This window comes from Ictalurus furcatus, chromosome 23 (genome assembly GCF_023375685.1).
Source record: "Ictalurus furcatus strain D&B chromosome 23, Billie_1.0, whole genome shotgun sequence".
NCBI classification, from domain to species: domain Eukaryota; kingdom Metazoa; phylum Chordata; class Actinopteri; order Siluriformes; family Ictaluridae; genus Ictalurus; species Ictalurus furcatus.
The window spans coordinates 15121231-15136884 of record NC_071277.1 but is presented as its reverse complement, the minus strand read 5'-3'; the positions used below and the strand labels follow the sequence as shown (position 1 = coordinate 15136884).

The 15654-nt window shown below is 42.9% G+C and overlaps 1 protein-coding gene across 8 annotated transcripts in view; it reads right to left on the bottom strand.

Moving 5' to 3' along the window:
- Positions 1–327: 327 nt before the first annotated feature.
- Positions 328–15654, bottom strand: part of arhgap33 (Rho GTPase activating protein 33) — a 58629-nt gene continuing 43302 nt past the window's right edge. For all 8 annotated transcript variants that reach the window (XM_053611339.1, XM_053611340.1, XM_053611342.1 and 5 more), the window contains 13 exons: positions 14006–14155; positions 13819–13921; positions 11286–11430; positions 11090–11172; positions 10673–10780; positions 10199–10344; positions 8560–8716; positions 8324–8463; positions 7574–7648; positions 6622–7373; positions 6265–6445; positions 5481–5842; positions 328–4545 (listed from right to left, as the gene is read on the bottom strand). In XM_053611339.1, the coding sequence (XP_053467314.1) occupies positions 2182–4545; positions 5481–5842; positions 6265–6445; positions 6622–7373; positions 7574–7648; positions 8324–8463; positions 8560–8716; positions 10199–10344; positions 10673–10780; positions 11090–11172; positions 11286–11430; positions 13819–13921; positions 14006–14155 (4766 nt within the window). In that variant the 3' untranslated portion in view covers positions 328–2181. The remainder of the gene's footprint in view (positions 4546–5480; positions 5843–6264; positions 6446–6621; positions 7374–7573; positions 7649–8323; positions 8464–8559; positions 8717–10198; positions 10345–10672; positions 10781–11089; positions 11173–11285; positions 11431–13818; positions 13922–14005; positions 14156–15654) is intronic.

The window sequence follows — 15654 nt, the reverse complement described above, 5'->3', positions numbered from 1 at the left end:
TTAAAATGTGCAATGTATTCACCTTAAACATTTAGGGCCAGATATTTAAGGACACCAGACATACTGCTAACGAGAAAGGAGCAATTAAAGGCTCATGTATCCCTATTAACACTGACTCAAGAGGTAATGTTCAAGTCTCGGCACGTTACAAAACAAGTGCTCAAGGAAAGGCATCCGTTGCTAGGAAACCACTACAGGTGTCATCCCTGTTCCACCCTAAGAGGTGTGCAACTATGTTCCCGGAGCGCTACCCTCCTACAGAAATGAAACACAACCTAAAAAGCCATCACGCCCAAATCCATTCATCTGAGATCTATTCAGGCGTGCTTAAATTTTTTTTTTTTTTTTTTTTTTTTTTTTTTTTAGAGTCAGGTGTGTTTAAGTTAAGGGTAGATCACCAGGAGCTCACTTGCCCTAAGGAATCCTCACATTGTCATATTGCATTACAGTAGTGTTGAGCTGCCCAACCCTGTTTCTGCTGAACTAAACTTTGGCAGTATGCAAGAACTACCTAATAAACTTGGCTCCAATATTTAGATAAGTCTCGAGGGGGAAAACGTACAGGTGTATTAGTGTCGGAACTAAACTAACCGAACTGAACTAAGAACCTCGGATACACGTCGCACACTTTTGTTGTGGTAATAATATAATCATTATGTGAACACAGATTTGTGAGAACATTTCAACAATTCCTCAGAAAGACAACAGATTCAACAGGTATCAGAACTGGACAAACATTGCCCATCAAAAATTTGGAGACATCTAGATTCTTACAATGCTTCAATAACAGAACATTTTCTTTGTTGGTTTGTAGTGATTTAATGTATTAAAGACAAATATCGTGTAAATATTCAGCATAATAATTAATAAAATATTAAATATGTTATAGGCTTGTTAAAAAAAAATGCTTAGCAACTACAACTACTGCATACACATTCTTTATTAAACAGTCAGTTTTTCCAGGCATTCATCAGAGATGCTCTGCCATGACGCAAGCCTTTCATCTGAACTCCTCCCAGAGCATCTCAATTGGTTTAAAGTTTGGTGACTGGGCAGGGTGTTTCATTACACAAAGCACTTCTTCCTTCCTCTCCAAGTCAAAATAATAATAATAATAATAATAATAATAACAATAACAATAATAATAACAAGAAGATGTCATAAAACCTTTGATGGGCCATGCAGCAAAAACTCCTACAGTGCAACTGATTGGTCTGAGGAAACCTCTGTATTTACCAATAATGTAACGACTGATGCATTGATTAGCACATCGGTTGACAGTTTAGCTATGAAATCCCATATCCAGTACATGTTATGATTACATGTGCAGTACCTTCCAATAAATATGGACACACACAAAATGTACGTAGATGCACACATACACATTATCCCTTAAGCACATGGCAGTGTTTCCTTCACGTTCTTTCATGTACGTTTCACAGGACATAGAAGATTATTGGGACACAAACATCCATACACAAATGAAAACACATGCCCATTCTCTCTCTCTTGCACACACAAACAAAAACCAATGACTAAAAACTATAACATTCCTATTCTTCGCAGTCTTTGAAACACAGCAAAAAATATCTTAAATGCTCTTTGTAATGAAGTTAAATTAACTTAAAATGTTAAAAAGCTGTAAAAATTAAACTGACTACTACAAACAACAACAACAAAAAAAATACAAAGGCAAAATGAAACAAGTTGCTTCTTTAGAACCAGCCAGCAGCATAAGGTTACCGTCAAATTATTTTAGCATTTAAAAAAGAAAAAAAAAAAAAAGAGACACATACTAAGCTTATTTCCCTGGACACCACTCTCTGTCCTGTCACCTAGTGTTCTAGCAATAAACTTAAACCCAGAAAGTACCTAAAGCAGAAAAACGCCACCACGCAGAATACCTGATACTCCCTTCAGAGGGACAGCAGCCATACAACTCTCTGATGACCTCTGCTGGACAACACAGTGTCTACTGGAATGTTTACATATCTAAGCCACTATATGGTTCACTTCTTTGATTTTCTTAACCATCATGCCCTACCCTCTCGGTCTACTTCTCTTTCCTTTACTCTAAAGGTCCAGTTATGGAGCACAGCAGTGGGGTTATTTTAGGACATTCCTCCCAATGGATTTCACTTCCAGTCCAAAGAACGTTTACCCTTGCCATTGGTTTGTGCTTTAACAGTAACTGCGAGTCTGACCCTCTGTGTGAATGGACCAGTTGGGACCAGACAGACTGCCCTGCCGGCTCAAGTCCCTCTGGCTCCGAAGTCCAGTAGGTCGAAGAGCAGGATCCAGAATCACATCCCTCCTGGGAGCACTGGGATAGGGCGGAAGCACTGGGCCTGCCTGGTACGGGTACTGGTTATATGGATTAACTTCCATTTGAGCCCCATATCCTCTTGGTGTGCTTAGTGCCAAGTTTGAGAAGGCCACCAAAGGAGGAGTAGAGGAATGGGGTGTGTCTGGGTGAGCCTGAAGGATATGACTGGTGGAATCCTGACAGTGAGGTCTTGTTGGGTATGGGTTTGGTGTTGTGCTTTCTCCCTGGGGAGTTGGGATAAAGTCTTGGCTTCTGAAAAACTTAAGAACTTGGTCGCCAGATGGCATAACATCAAAGGCTTGTCTGTACTGGCCACTGGAAGAACGGCGCATGGGATCTTGGCGTTGAAAAGCTCCTGAGCCTTCTCGTGGCAGACCCTGGCTCTCAAAATGACCCCGAGAGGATCCTGGGTTGTAGGCAGGTGGTGGGCGCTTATGATGTTGGCTGGGGTATGGGTTAGGGGGATACTCAACATGGGGCGACGAAGATGCAGAGGATGAAGTGACCACACTTAGACCCTCTCTTTCATCCTCTGCAAGCTTCTCAATCAGCAGCGAAGCAATGTCCTTCCCTGTAAGAGCCTGACTGGGTTCTGAGCTTGAGCTCTGCGGGTCAGAGTGGCTGCGAAAGTGCGTTGCATCAGAGGCTGTGGGCATCTCCAGTGCCTTGGAATCTGTGGCACCATCGTTTTGGGTAGGGCTTTCAAAACTAGTTGTGGGACACTCCTGATCTAGAGCTTTGTCTGGAGACTGCTGCTCATCCTCTGTAGATGGCTCAGGAGGGTGCGTGACAGGTTCTGCCCCTTGGTGGACATCTCCATCCAGGTCTGTGGTGGCCCAAGTCTTAGTGTTCATTCCAGCACCTGGAGGGCTGGTGAAAGGGTAGTTCACATAAATGGGTTCATCTTTGGAGGGTGGGTTATATGCTTGTATTGGGGAGATCTGGGATGAATAGGCTTGATGCGGTTTTGACATTGATGGCTGAAGGTGGCTCAGTGGTCCCTCTTCATGTCCAGAGGTCTCAAAATAGCGATAGCACACCTTCCCATTTTCAAAGTATGGATGTAGCTGGGAGGCAGTGAGGCTGGAGGAGGGTGAGCGCATGGAACAGTGTAGGCTACGCTGGTGCACAGACAGAGGCACCAGCCCCCCAGATGAGCAGAAGCCAGAGGCAGCATGGATGGGGTGCAGCTCACTGCGGGTCAGTCTGACAGAGGAGGAGGTTTGACGCTGCAGCCGAGGGTGACCACGAGGACCTGGTGGGTTGTTGTGAGAATGACCATGAGAATGGGAATGAGAGAAGGAGGAGGAGTGCGAGTGAGCTGCAGTCCAGGCACGTGTGGCCTCAGAGGACCAAAGCTGACTAGCCCTGGCAGATGCTGGCACTTGTGAGTAGGGGGGTGGGTGATGACCCCTAGATTGGGGCCTCTGATTGGCTGGATCTGAAAGCCGGTAGTTGCCATCCACATCTAACCTCATGTTCTGGTAGCTGTGCTGGGAGTAGCTAGGTGGATGATCAGGGGCACTAATCTCATAGTATAAATTCTCCACGTTGGAGGGATCTTCAGAAGATGAGAATGCAGGTCGGATATGAGATGTCTGGGGCTGCTGTTGCTGCATGAGAGGTTGAGCAGTTGTCACAACCTGTGCCACTTGGTTGGCCAATCTGGTTGCATGGTAGCGAGACAGTGCATCTGATGTGTTGCTAATGCGCTCAGAAAAAGCTCTAGAAAGTGGTGGGTTGCCTTGAGCTGGCCCCACCATGCGTCGGATGCGACCGGCATCCAAGGAACGACGCATGAAGTCATGTCGGTCAGTCTTGGAGATCGGGGGCCTTGGTAGGGCAGAATCCAGTGGCTTAGGGGGCACTTTGGGGCGTGTGGGCTGGAAGGCATGTGTGTGGGTCAACGGGGAGCTCTCTGACCTGGAATGCAGGAGCTGGGAATGAGCCTGGTTGGGGGATTTGGACTCAGTGCCTGACATCTGTTGCTGGAGGTGTGGAGCAGAGAACTGCCGGCCATACGCTGGGGGTTTCCTCTGAGAGGGAACCTCACTAGCGGCAGGTGGGCTGGATTTAGGAGGTGCAGGAATCTGTGGCTTCTGGTTGTAGATGGGGCTTGGGGTTTTCTCATTGTCCCCAGAGGAACTACCAGCAGACAGCTCACTGTTTGATGTTCCAGACTCAGAAACTGAGGCATCCGAGGAGAGTGTACCCGTGTCCTGAAAAACAAAGAAGCATTTACATTTTTTTTCGTTTTTTTTTTTTTTTCTCCACATTTTATGGCATTTAGCAGACGCCCTTATCCAGAGCGACTTACATTTATCTAATTTATACAACTGGGCATTTAAGGGTTAAGGCCTTGCTAAAGGCCCACCAGTAGAAGCTTGTCAGTGCTGGGATTTGAAGTCACAACCTTCTCATCAGTAGTCCAACATCTTAACCACTGAGCTACCACTTCCCAGAAGCAATACACTGATGTAATAGGTATAGCTGCATTCAACACGTCATGGATTTTTTTTTAAGACTACCAGGGTATAATATAACAGAAACAAAGAGGCTTGTTGCTGATGAGTGGGTTTTTCCTCCCTATTTTAGTCTTGGCCAATTCCCACCCACTAGCCAGCTCTCCCCAATAATATGACAGTTTCCTACCTGGGAGGGAGAAGGCTAGCACATGCTTCCTCCGAGACACGTGAAACCACCAACCATATCTTTTCAAACTGCTGCTCATGTTGCTTCATGCAACATAGCACTGCGTAACACAGTTGAAGGACAGTGTATGCCATGCCAGTGTATGCCATGCCTCCCACCCAAAGATCACAGCCAGTTTTTCACCTACATGAGCTCACAGACAGTTGCAAACTCACAGCTAGTGTCGCTGTGATTGATAGGGGAGAGAGTGTATGCCACCCCTCCCACCCAGAGTGCATGGCCAATTTTGCTCCCTTGACTCACAGCCATGAAAGGCTGTGGGATCCGGAACTCGTCAGGATTCTAATTTGCGATCTCCAGAGGATAGGGCAAACATTTTTCTGTTGTGCCACTCGAGAACCATCTATTTTATGGGCCCATGCAGTCATTCACTCATTCTCCCTCATACTCTCTCCCTCTCTATCTCTCACACACACACACACACACGCGCACACAAACACACCTGGCCTGGAGGTGATCTTGGCTCCTCCTCCTCTTGTACCAAGTCTGTCGTCTTTTCAGGAGCGCTAACTTCACCTCCGCCCTCAGACATCCACACAGACAAGGGACGCACAGTGGAGTACAGCTGGTCTGCATCAGAGGAGAGCATAGCCCCCGTGTCAGCAGACAGGGACCGCTGGAAACGGGTGTCAGCATCAGGGGGACTCCCAACCTGGCGGGGACGATAGGGAGGAGAGGCACCCTGCCGAAGAGCTTTGTTGGCACTTTCGGTCAGTGCCAGAGCCATAAGGCGTGCTGGGTTTTTAGGAGGGGGAGGAGGGGGCTTTTGGGAGGGCAGGAAAGCACCAGTTGGACCAATAATACCTGAGGGAACAGAGAGTTGCACAGACAGAGTTTAGCAGTTAGGAATCCAATTATATTAAAAACGCAGGGCCAATACTGGCCAATTTTGGAGAGTCAATAATAAACTTGCTGCGTTTAGGCATAAATGTGGAGGTGAACATCCGTTCATACAGTCCACCAGCCCAGTGAATTCTCAATAAGATCACATATTACTCATACTAGGTCTCCCTCGTGTTTATTTCATGTATATTTTATATACAACAATAGATTCTGCTGCCTTGCAAAGGAAATAATAATTATGCACTCTGCAAGGACCCTGGACCCTATTCCCAAACATTCAACATTGACCTGAAACATAAACTTAAATAAATTACTATATCCTCCACATCCAATGAATAGATATGATGCTGGAACACAGAATGGGCCAGAATGACTATACTCACTGGGGCCTCTGATCTTAACCTCATGGCCAAACTTGCTGTTTAGCTCCTGTTGGCAGCTCTCTGTAAGCTGGAAATCACAAGACTTCAGCAGCATGGATATCATTTGGGGTGGCTGGGAGGGTCCACCGCCCGGGTTCCCAGACTGCAATTCGCCAGCTCGCCCGCCAATCATTTCCAGCACCTGAAAGGTAATGAGTCATCGCTATGACTATTGCATAAACGTGTCCATATATAGGCAATAGACTGGACAATATTTTATTCATGGTCAATGTAAAGCCATTATAATTGCATTAATATCAAGAGTGGCATGTTGTATTAAAATTAATTAGTTACACAATTCCCTAGAGTGAAATTAACCTTGGCAGGCACACTGATGGCAATGGGGTCAGATATGTCCAGTGGAGGCGACTTTGGTGCTTTCGGTGAAAGGGCATGCACCACCTTTTTTGTAAATGAGCGCTTTTCCTGTGGAGGTTGAGCGGAGGGTACAGGAGCTGGAAGGGCAGTGGGCTGGCTTTGGGAGGGACCAAGGTTGGTCTCTCCAGGCTGGGTGGTGCTGGAGGCAGGGGTATTAACAGCAGGAGGTTTATGCTGACAGAACACCTGCTGAGTTGGGGCAGCTGCGGCCAAAATCAGGCTCCTACGTGCTGCTGCTTCTGACTGGTTGAGCACTGAGTCTGGGTCTTCTGTGATTGAACGCTGACTTCCAGAACGGGCGTAACCTTGGCGACTCAGACAACGGTAGGGAGGAGGAGTGGCCGCAGATGGAGATTCCCTATCACCAGGGGCAACGGGGCCACTGCTTCCGATTCCAATTGGCCCTTCATCTGGGAAGGTGGGGCTAAAGTCAGCCACGTCCTCAGCCATCCAGGATCGGGCAGGGTCTTCTGAGAAATCGGGTAGCATATAGACTCCCTCCTCATCATCTTCGTCGTCTTCCATTCCATTAGCGGCGCGGGCCTCATCAGGCAGCAAGCTGTCGTAGGAGCGGCTGGGCGGGATTTGCGAAGGAACTGGCTGAGCCAGGAGCTGAGGGTCCACAGAAGCAGCCAGAGAGAGACCATCGCTGCTGGAGCGAGGTCTTCGTAAGCGCTGCAGCTTCCCATGACCTGAGCATAAGAGACAGTGCGTTACAAATGACTCTTTAATACACTGTTCTGGAGACAGTACTTCCCCACTGCCCAGTCTGTGATGACCTTAACAACCTTAGTTAACAAAGGCAAACTAGTTCAGAAGCTTTAATTAATTTTTCAGGCAAATTATGTCTTTAAATAAATGAGCTTCATTGTACGAGATCATTTGTTCTTACCTGCTCCACAGTGTTGGGAAGAAAGAGACTCCTCACTCTTAGCTGACCTCAGGGTGACACTGTCCACTCTGCAACCTAAAGCATGACAACACCACTGATGCATCAACATGTTACACAGTCTGTGTGTTCATTTCTAGCCTCCAGTCAGATGAGTCAAGAATGGGGAAGCAAGAATAATTTTCAGATACTCAAAGCAACATAGAAAACAATATATTATATATTTGCTGCTAATGACAATCGTAGTCAATTAGCCAAAGCATGCTTGGTGGATCACATTTGTTTCTCTAGTTTTGTATTTTACCAGGATACATTTTACACATTCACATGTATCATTAAAGTCCCATTATACCTGATATGATGTCCAACAAATTCCACATGACTGATTTGGTGGTATTTACACTTCATGTAGTTTAAGCTTTGGTTTCCACATGATCCCGCCTGATCATTTTCAAGGTTTTTTTCTGTTTGATTTGTTGTGTAAATCTCACAGGACTGAATCCCTTCTTGGGTTAAGAATCCCCATGTGAAAAGGTGCATGTGCAGCAGGCTTGAATATTAAAGGTATTTTGGTTTAAAGAATGCTAAACGTCTAAACCATTGCTACGTACTTATACATGTAGCAACTGAAAACGGAAAACTCTCTTACAACCTAATTACATCCTACTCATAATCATAATGTGGGATATAGGATCCATCCAACTATCGATCCCCATGGATCATCCTTAAAAGTAATCTGGACGACTTCTGTACCTGCGTGAGAGGTGGAGGGCTGGAATAGCGAGGTGATCCGGATGGGCTTGCGACGACCTGAGCCTGCAGGCTTCCCGATTGCAAAGAACGTCTTCCAGCTCCCTCCAGCTGCCTTCCGCACCTTCGGCCCTCTTTTTCTTCTAACACAGATGGAAAGATTTTACTTGCATGTTGTAGAAGAGTAGTAGTGTGTGCTAAGTAGCAAACATGGTTTATTTTGGATCTGACAGCCTCACCTGTGAGTAGGGAGGTCCAGCACTGTGTGGAAACGATCCTGTAGGGGGTGAGATGATCCTTGAAGGAGCAGAGGAGCCTGGGAGCGAGCCTGTGCCTCCTCCAAAGACAGCAGCCTGGTGGATACAAAGGACTTCGGCCTGGTCAGGGACTGCCGAGCTGGAAAGAAATGGATAGGAGTGAGAGTCAGATCGGGCCAAAGTGGAATGTGAGAAGACTGCGGCCCAAGAGCAACAGCTGTAATAGCAGCTGTAATGGAAGCGGACTTCATCCTTAAAAGTAAAAGATAGAGAGCCATAGGAAGCCTAGAAAGTGAGGGCACATCAAGACGATCACATCCTGATCCAATACGACTGCACAAAAGCCTTTTAGAGTTCTTCAAAATAGCGAGCAGACATACAAAACCAGGGTCGCCTAACCTGGATGCTCAAAGATCACACTCAAAGCTTGCATAAACACTGAACATCAGCATATCATTTCTCCTTGCTACAGTACACACAGGAAAAGCAAAAGGCTTTGAAACAATTTGCTCTGAAGCCTAAATTTAATTCTTACTTTGATTTGGATTTTTTTTTTTTAAACCATTAATGCACAAATAAGCAAAGCTGACAAACAAAGCACACATTAAACTGAGATATAAATGATTTACCTTCCTTGTTTGTCTCAAAAACACCAATACTGAACACTGACCCACACCTTTTTTTTTTTCCACCCACTGATTTCTGAAATAAAACTTCTCAACAATGCTGAAAACTATAAATAGAAATAACAGCATTAAAATGACAAGCTGACCACAGCCAAATATTTAAAAATGGGTCAAAAATGAATTTATTTATCTTGTATTCGTTTGCTTCTTCAGACTGTACAGTACAAACATGAATCATTCTTTACATAAGAGTTAAGGTCGCCTTTGCAATACCTGGATCTCATCAAGTGCAAACAATTCAAAATTCATATCCTTCACATAAAAACCAGGCAGGACTAGAAACTGTAAAAGTATGTACTCTGCACCATAAAGCACAAAACACCATTCTGGGTATCTGAGGCATTATTATGGCCAATAAGTCCAAGCTTTGGAAGGTTTCATATGACTGAGAAACGCCGCTGGTCTGCGTCAAGGTCTGGAAAGGTGGGGCCTGGTTCTGGGGCCTCCCCCCGCGCTTCCTGCAGACTAACCAACCGTGTTCTCGGAGGCCGGCGTGGGATCTTGCGCTCTGTCCCTCCTGCTGTTATGGAAACACACAAGCTGCAACTTCCTGTTTCACCATATACTACCACAAATAAAGCTCAGCTTCAGTGTGCAATGTAGAATGGACTCATGGCATATCATCATGGTTTAGAAATGAGTACTTTGAAATAAAACCCTGTTACAAAACAGTTCAAGAATGTTAAAAATATACAACACAACACTCCTATGTACCTATATTGTGGTGTTACTGTGGTACGATGAAATACATACTGGGCTATGTGATATGTAATTGACTGCATTTCTTGTGCTGTTAAATGAAGTCCGTATGCGCTACATGAAAAGATATACGTGAGGTAGAACGAGTAAAACCCAGCAGATTTAACGATTCTTGACTTTCTTCATAGAAATAAAGATGCAGGGCTTAGATCTGTTATGATTAAGGTGAAACATACCTGCAGCAAACCGTCCTACTGATGTGAACGAATCACTGAAGAGCACCTCCACGTTGGTGAGTAAGAACTCCACCACTACAGACTGGATGCGCACCTCTTTAAACGGATCAGCACCGTTGAGCCCCGCTGCCTCGATCTCCTTAGATCTAGCACAAACAACAAAGCTATACACCTCAGGATATGTTTTAACCCCCCCCACCACACATATTCAACCCACTCCTAATACCTCCAACTACAAATTACAACCAAACAAAATCGTTCTAATAAGGATAAATAGAATGAAAATCAAATAAACTCTCCAGCAAACAATTCAATTAAATAACTGCTGAACTTGACTCTGTATTTAGTTTGCTTATATTATAATACTTGGTTTTCCTTGAATAATACTGTACGTCTGTAGTGTTTTCATTTTCTCCAGTTGAAACCTTGAGTTTAATAAACAATGGCAGAAAATGTGGGATGTTTCATGTTTACCTGAGCAGGTTTGGAGCCCAGACAATGGCCAGGTTCTTAATGTGCATGTTGGTCTCTTCGCTGAAGGTGGCTAGACGAGCCAGGTGTTTTATGAGGTACTCTAGAGTCCTGAAAGACACACAACATCTTCATTATCAACATGGACAGTGAGAATGTGATTTGACGCAGCTTTTCAAAATCCATTAACTTAAATTTCATAACTTCTGAAGTAAATGATGTAATCTGGCACACCTCCAGTACACACTTCTCCATATTCTCAAAAGAGAATGTTTAATTGGAACATTTTTATAACTTGTAGTGAAAATCTATACATTTCTCAAATCTACACTTGGTTAAAGTGTACTGATGATCGCAACATCGTCACTATCACACAGCAGTTTAAACCAGAGGCTTTAAAATTCAGCACCAGCAATCTACCTGTAATGAGGAGGAGGAAGCTGCTGGATGACATCGTGCACTTTCACCATGCGCTCATCCTCAGTCATCTCCCCCATGCAATCCTAAAAACCAGATACACACAAACTAAGTATCGTCTAACTAAAAGCTCAATATTTACAAGTAAACAGACCGGGCTTGTACAGCACACCAAATCACAAACACAAAGCCAACTCACGGCAAACTTGTCGTAGAGCTGGTAGGTGAGGAGTGGGTTGGGCAGTTCTCTGAAGTAGAGCTTGCAGAGGGAGCCTACACAGTGAATGTCCTGCATGTACACGTCTTTCGTCAGGTCCGGAACATTCTCGCTGTCAAATTCATGCCTGGACGTCATTAAAAGAAACAAAAAAAAAAAACAACAACAATTTAGCAAATAATTTTAAATTTAATTTTAAATAAAAAAAGGAAGAAGTCAGTTAAGAGTTATCTTTTGGAAGAAGTATCCCTTAAACCCAAATCAAAATAGAGCACATGTTGGGTAGGGAATGGCACTGACCCATTTTAATCATGACTTGAATTTACAGCCACGTGACTCATTAAGTAGGTGACCCATTACATGCACAGATATACAATGCCCTCCACTAATCCTGGCACCCTCTGTAAATATGAGCAAAGAAGGCTGTGAAAAATTGTCTTTTCTGTTTAACCTTTTCATCTTTTGTACAAACAAATTCACAAAAATACTCTGCACTCATGGATATAAAACAATTACAAACACAACACAGGTTTAACCCAAAAAATAAATAAATAAATAAATAAATAAAAAAAAACACACCCCACACATCTTTGTTAAATATACGTGTACAGCAATTATTGGCACCCCTAAGAATTCATATGAGAAAAATATATTTGAAGTATATTCCCATTGATATTTTACATTTTTTAGTACACCTGGGTGACTAGGAACAGGAAATTGTTCAACCATTGGAACGAATATGAGGTAACACATAGGCCAAATTCCCTTAGTCATTCATAACAATGGGTAAGACCAAGGAATATAGCTGTGATGTGTGGCAAAAGGTTGTTGAGATTCACAAAATGGGAGGTGGCTATAAGAAAATAGCACAAGCATTGAAAATGCCCATTTCCACCATCAGGGCAATAATTAAGTAGTTCCAGTCTACTGGAAATGTTATGAATCAACCTGGAATTGGACGTGTGTCTATATTGGCTCAACGCTCTGTGAAGAGGATGGTTCGAGTGCCCAAAAAAATCTCCAAGGATCACAGCTGGAGAATTGCAGAAGTTAGTTGTTAGGATACATGGTATCATGCACTCTATCAAATATGAACAGATATTAAATGAAAATCTGACTGCCTCTGCCAGAAAGCTTAAAATGGACCGTGATCGGATCTTCCAGCAGGACAATGATCCAAAACATACATCAAAATCAACACAAAAATGTTTTACTGTCCACAAAATCAAGGTCCTGCCATGGCCATCCCAGTCCCCTGACTTGAAACCCTTAGAAAACCTATGGGGTGAATTGAAGAGGAGAGTCCACCAGCATGGACCTCAAAATGTGAAGGATCTGGAGAGATTCTGTATGGAGGAATGGTCTCAGATCCCTTGTCATGTATTCTCCAACCTCATCAGGCATTATAGGAGAAGACTCAGCGCTGTTATCTTGGTAAAGGAAGGTAGCACAAAGTACTGACTAAAATTGTGCCGATAATTGTTGCAAACCTATATTTAACAAAAAAATTTTTTTTTTTAAATAAACCTGTATTTTGTATGCAATTGTTTGATATCCATGAGAGCAGCGCATTTTTGTGAATTTGTTTGAACAAAAGATCCCAAATTTAAACAGTAAAGACATTTTTTCACAGACTTCGTTGCTCATATTTACCAAAAGGTGCCAATATTAGTGGAGGGCACTGTAAATACAAGAGTGACTGTGGTGTAATAACCACATTAATAATACCATCCTTTATCACTAAACATAAAGGGCAGACATGCATGTATCCAAGCTTCAGGATTTTAAAATGTTTGACAAATATGTGGCAACCAGGGACAACCCTCGATATGGTCAAAAAAGTATATATAGTTCTGAAAACTACAGAGCTTCCTGTACTAAAATTGGTGTCTTATTTGCACAAGCATCACCATTATCTCTTAACATGACTGTTAATAACTGAAATAACGTATTAAGTTCTGTTCTATTGGCTCAATTTCTCGTCATTCATTTCTTCTTATTATTATTAGTTCATTTAAACATTAAAAAATGTGTAATGTGTGTACAGAGTGTGCAATTACTCTTCTCTGTATTGATGATGCAATGGTGCAGGAGTTTTCTGGACTTTTGATTACAAACGAAATGGATTAGACTTATGTCCATTTCGCTATGGCACATAGCGATCCAACAACTTGAGAAAAGTGTCACAATAATTGTGAGAGAAAAATCACACATAGCTAACAAACACACACACAGCATTTGCTAAACTGGCTCCTGCCACATGGCTGCTTCAGTGTGATCTTTGCAGGCAGACTACCAAGGCCAGGTTATAAAATAGCCAAAATAAAAACATTTTGTTGACATTTTGATAAAATATAGTTTTTTCTTCTTACAGCAGATATATCAAAGTACGTTATCAGCAAAAAACAAACAAACCCCACATGTATAAAGTTTCAGTAACTTGGAAATGAATTGGACCGCTGTATAAATCAAACATTCTCTTGTTGGGCCAGCAGTCCATTTCTGATAGACAAACCTCAGTTTCTGGATGTTGGAGGAAATCCCAGAATGCCTGTAGATGCCGTCTACAATGCCATGCTTCTCAATAAACTCCGAGCAGCTTTTTAAGACCTCTGGAACTAAAATGTCGAACAGAAATGGGTCTGAATATAACAATCTGAGCAGTGTTGAAAGTCGTATTTGAAGCCTGTGTGTCTCGCTACCATCTAGTCCCGAGTTGAGAAGGTGTTCTCCCAGGTCGCAGCCGAAGACCCGCTCCTTCAGGATGCCCCTCTGCTTCAGCTTCTGCTTGCTGGGTCTGGATTTCATGAAGGCTCGCAGGAAACCCATCAGCTTGCCGTGCTTCTTGGAAACTGCCACAAGGGGGCGACAGAGGAATGATAAAACAAATGTGTGTTCTTTTAGCTCTAGCTTTCTAGAATGCGACGACAGGTGAAGAAGCGATGGCTGATTAAAAAAAAATGTACACAATGTCAGAGTTAGAAGACGCTTGTATGTGGAATGTGTATATGCGTAATGCCAACATTATACACCAGATGGTGATACAACATATGTAGTGTTAATCCAGCTTTTGGTAGCTAATGTATGTTGTTAAGCACGATTAATAAGAAGATTTCATCCAAAAATGCCAACACTGAATAAAAGACAACAGTCAACCATTTCGTTTAGACAGCAGGTGCTGGCCCCCTGCTCATTAATAGCATTTTTGGGTGAAGAATCCCTTTAAGTGACTATCAGTGGAATGAGTTAGAGAGATCAGGATTAAGCTAAAACCCCAATAAAAAAAAAAAAAAAAAAAAAAAAAAAAAAAAAAAAATATATATATATATATATATATATATATATATATATATATATATATATATATATATATATATATATATATATATATATATATATACACACACACACACACACACACTTATCATCCGAACAACAGCTTCTCATTTATACAGCGAGACGCCTGAGCAGAGGGAAATAGTCACGACGTTTCGTAATGATTTTATGCCTACTCCACTTGGCCGCCCACTCCTGCTCTCCACGCAATCTGCTCGTTGTATAAATGGCTCAAATTCTAGTTGCACACTTCGACTGGGTTTAAGGACAAAACAAAACGTTAGGGAAAGCCAGAGGAGAGGCTTGTTTTGCAACAGAGAGAAGGAGTGTTAATTTCCGCTCGAAAGGTGTTACCAGTAAGTCTTAGGAACCATGGCTGAAAAACTGAGAGAGAAAGAGATACAGAGAAAGAAAAAGACAGATGGTCTAAAGATACAGCACAGGTCTCAGAGAGAAGCTACATACAGATCAATCACAATTACTATAAACAAATGCGTTGCAATGCCAATAAAGTGTTGTAGTGGACCAAGACTACATCCACAGGAGATTTCTTGGTGTATCGGATATGCGTGGCTGGATATACAGAGGCTTGCTTGTAGATGGTCTGTGAAATCGTGAAAGGTATTTTGGGCTCACAGTGGCAGAAAGATGTCTTAGACTACCATAACAAACACAAAAACACAAATACAGGAGAGGCACAACACCACAGTATCAACACAACACAAAAACAAATCTGACAACAGAATAATTTAGGGAAACAACAATGAAAATGCTTCCTCTTTCTACTACCGTACCCAAAAAAAAAAAAAAACACCACAGGTATTTGTCTTAAACGTATTACTTGTTAACCGCAGCACATCCAGGTTGTGGGGGTGAGAGTTTGTGTTCTTACACCAGAATCTTAAACTAAAACTATTTAACATAAATCAAGAAAAAGGTAACGCATTACATTAATATTCTGATTAGAGGTCGATTGATCGGCAAAACCGATCAATCGGCGCCGATGACTGATTGC